The 4016-nt window shown below is 37.4% G+C and overlaps 1 protein-coding gene across 2 annotated transcripts in view; it reads left to right on the plus strand.

Moving 5' to 3' along the window:
- The window catches only part of limk1a (LIM domain kinase 1a), a 52718-nt gene that overhangs the window by 13910 nt on the left and 34792 nt on the right, over window positions 1–4016 (plus strand). Inside the window, exon 1 of one of the 2 annotated variants that reach the window (XM_024277782.2) lies at window positions 2765–2934. The exons of the other annotated variant lie outside the window; for it this stretch is intronic. Coding sequence (XP_024133550.2) covers window positions 2795–2934 — 140 coding nt within the window. The 5' untranslated portion in view covers window positions 2765–2794. Of the gene's footprint in view, window positions 1–2764; window positions 2935–4016 lie in introns of those variants that run through there. 2 annotated transcript variants of the gene reach the window in all.

Raw genomic sequence — 4016 nt, forward strand, 5'->3', positions numbered from 1 at the left:
CAGCTTTAACTGCTGATTTTAGGAGTTAATGTGGTATATATCTCATCTTGCAAAACTCTCAAGTAATTTGCAAACCACACATTACTTGTTTTCTTTAAAGTCATTCAACCCCATGTGAGGTGAATGCACCTCCTCACTACTCCTACTTTGTTCTGGTAGATTAGATCAATGTTTAAACTCTAAATCATCAGGAATAAGGTATTTTGCTAAAAATCATAAACCTCAAATAATACTGCAGTGACTGCAGTATCTCTCACCTTTGTTTTCCTCCTAAAAAGATGGCAACCAGAAGCCTAAAAAGGCCAGATACTGCTTTTGTGATGCAATTAAGCTAATGACCTCTTGTATATTGCACCCACACTGGACACACAACACAAATACTAAAAGCTTTGATCTAAATAAAATGTTTAAACCAGATGCTGGTGTTTCTGTTCCTCATTATTATGTCTGTTAAACTGTTTGGAGGGAACAGAACTCTGACATGCTATAAATGAAATCGTGGCTTTCTGATGCAGTGAGAGTTTTTTTCTAACATAAATCCTTTGGAGCTGCAGTGACTCAGCTGTATTTAGTGTCAGATGTATTCTGCCTGGTAACAGAGAATGGAAGACGATAGATGTGTCGTCTGGATGCTCAGGCCTGCAATAAGGGTTGCACCATATCACTCCATTTGTGATAACCCTCATTAATAACATTACTATGGCATCACATACTGTACATGCAAAGCAGTGACGCGTTATTTTCCATTGCACATTGTGAGACTGTAAGATAACAGAAGTGGCTTTATGCAGATCTGGTTTTGGTAACGAAACCAAAACTGGATGTTAATATATAATGTGCACGGTAGTTTTCTTTAAGTTTAACAAATACGATGCTTTTCACAACAGGACCAGCTGAGCACTGTTCATGACACACGTCATTTTTGTAAACTTGTGAAATCTGCTAATTAAGTGTTCAATTGTTAGCCTAAGATTTGTAACTTTAGAAATAAATTAAAATATTATGAAAACAAATTTTAACACTAGATCAAATTAAAAATAGTACTGGTGGGTTCATCCTTCATTATTGTTACTCCCAAAGAGAACCTCAACATCTTCAACTCTCCTACGTCCAGCTCTGTCTTCTGTCTACTTTATTTTCTCTCACTACAGTCGTCTACACCTTTATTTTCATCCGTGCTGAAACTCTTCATCACACCTGAAACCTTCAACAATCTGTTCCAGTCTGCTTTTACACGCCTCTTCAACTCTTTCCCATACTCTCCGTCGCTATGAACCGTTGACCCTACATAATACAAAATGTGCAATAAACAAATTAAGCAGTTATTATAAATATAAAGGTTAATATCTGTAGAGACCGTTGCCATGGTACCCAGTGGTTCAAACAAATAATTGGAAAATCTCCTTTATCGTTTCCTCTTCTATAAATGCTGATACCAGCTGGAGTGGTGGCCAGATGTTGGATTAAAGCAACTAAACTTAAAGATAAAATGCTCAAAAGTACCAAACAAAATGTGCAAATTAAAGTCAGATTACATTTTGATGTTAAAGTTTTTTTGCAGCAGACTTTCACAGAAATTTCCCTTTGTTTCACCACAGGAGTGTCTGGGAAAAACACATGTCTGTACGGTAGTTTCACAACTGCTTTCTTTATAAAACGCAAAGTATACGTCTTAATAGTGTAAATTTATAAACCCAATATAAAAGAAATAGTAAATAGTTGTGCTATTTTTTTTTCCTACAAAGAAATCTGTAGGTTTTTCAAATTCTTTACAAAAAAAAACTGACAATAGTTAGTTTTTTTTTTTTTATATAAAACAGTTTAGAAAACTGGAAAAACTGATAAACAAATAGTATGAAGCAACTATAAAACTCACTTCTATAGAGCAGGGGTCCCCAAATCCAGGCTGCTGGTTTTCTAGAAATCTGCTGCTGATTACCTGAGTTTCAATGTCAGATTGATTGAAAAACATGTCAGACATCGACCCTTAAGGCCTGGATTTGGACACTCCTGGTACAGAGCAAACACAACAAATCAAGTCTTGTGGGTAAAATATTTGCATTGCTTTTTGAGGTTGCAAAAACCAACAGAAAAATGTTGCCCACAATTAAGGCGACATTAGTATGATTTGAGGTAACTTTTGCATCTCCCATTTTAGCGTCAAAATGAAACTTGACATCAAATGAGACGTTAACAATTTTATGTAGTTGTCGGATGTGGAACCTGTTGAGTCAAAAATCTTTACAGCTTGGACAAACATGTTGGATATATATTATTCTATTAGCTGATCACACTGAAAATGTTCTCCCTTTCTGCTGACTGACGATTTCTCTGGCTACTCACATTTAATATGTGAGTGAGATTTCACTTCAGCATGTGTGATCTCACCTCCTCATCTCATCTCTGGGAATTTGCAGCACTTCGGAGGCTGGTATACCTTACGGCAAATCTGAGAGAAGAAGGTGGAAGGACTTAATCGGATGATGGACAACTGAAAAATTAGATTTGTGCAGCAGAAGCCTTTCAGAGGATTGGCAAGTTTCTGAAATGGATTGTCCACATCGCTGCCTGCAGAGTTTTTTAAATAAATTTTTAAAGAAACGAAGCTCCATTGATGTAAGCAGCCGTGGGCGAGGCCTGTGCTGCCATGGGGTCAGGTCGGCTCTCGAGGGAAGGGAAATGGCGGATAAAGAAGTGTGACACCCCTCACCCACCGCCCCCCTTTTTTTTATTCAGCTGCACTGAGAGAGGAAGTAGAGGAAGGGAGAGACCGAGCACAGAGACAGTGACACTGATGCTTCTGACAGCAAAGCTGTGCAAGCTGCGCATCAGAGCTGCTGGCATGAGTCTGTCTGCACACTGTCAAAACAAGAGCTCGGCTCTCTTCAGTGACATGTCAGCAAAGAGACGACACAGAGGAAGGCTGCGCGTACTGTAAGTGGAGAATTTGTATGGACCCAGTTTAGAATTTGGTCATGGGGAGGGTGAGAGTGAAGTTTGTTCAAAGTTTTAGGGCTGAATGCTAAATGAAGCAGCAGCTGAGGAGTCTGTTTAGAAAAGATTAGCAGTTACAGTTGTTTCCAAGAAAACAAGTTTTGTCAATAAACCTATATTTCTTTAAGATTTATCTATTTCTATTTTGAAAAAAAATGTTTCCAACTTTCTTATTTTACCTTATTAAAACATGTAATTTAATTTACTTACAATATAACAGTTTAAATACTATAAGAGCTTCACAAAGTCTGACTGATGCATTATTTTCTGCACTATAAGTCACACTTAAAAGCTTAAATTTTTTGTCAATAAAGGACAGTGCGCTCATAGTCCAGAGCGCCTTAATTCTGGTTGTACGGATATTAAAGTGTTTTTGACCTGGCACTCTGTCAAATTGTTCAGTTGAGGAGTTGGGAGTTAGCATAGTCATTTGTTTTAGCTAACACTTCTAACGTGGCTAACATGTAGCGTGTTACAAACAAAATCTGTAATTAATGTCTGTTTTTAATGGGCTGCAAACAAGGTTAAGAATTACAAGTAATGTGAATACACTAACGTGGCTAACACTTCTAACTTAACTAATATTTCTAACATAGGCTAACAATTATAACGCGGCTAACATTGCTAACTTTTAGCATGCTTCAAACAAGTTATAGAATTACTGCCTGGGCAAATCAAAATTTTTTCCCCTACCACAAAGACTTCTCCTTACCCCTCCAATTTTACGGACATTTGGAGCTGAAGTGGTGTCTGAAATTTATTTTTTTAAGGGGTAGCCATAGGGACTTAAGACTGTATATTCCTCTACCGCAAGGGTGATCTGCATTGCACTGTGTCTTGGAGGAGAAACACATTTCTTCATGTGGGTGTGCTCTGAACTGCAGAAGTTCATATTTTAATATAAGTAATGACTTATTCTGCTAGCATGACCTTTTAAAGTTATAAAACCGATGTTATATATTTTCTGAACGCTTTTGATGACATCATCGGGGGATAGTAATGTTTGAATTTGAAGACACTGT

Source organism: Oryzias melastigma, linkage group LG13 (assembly GCF_002922805.2).
Source record: "Oryzias melastigma strain HK-1 linkage group LG13, ASM292280v2, whole genome shotgun sequence".
Lineage (NCBI taxonomy): Eukaryota > Metazoa > Chordata > Actinopteri > Beloniformes > Adrianichthyidae > Oryzias > Oryzias melastigma.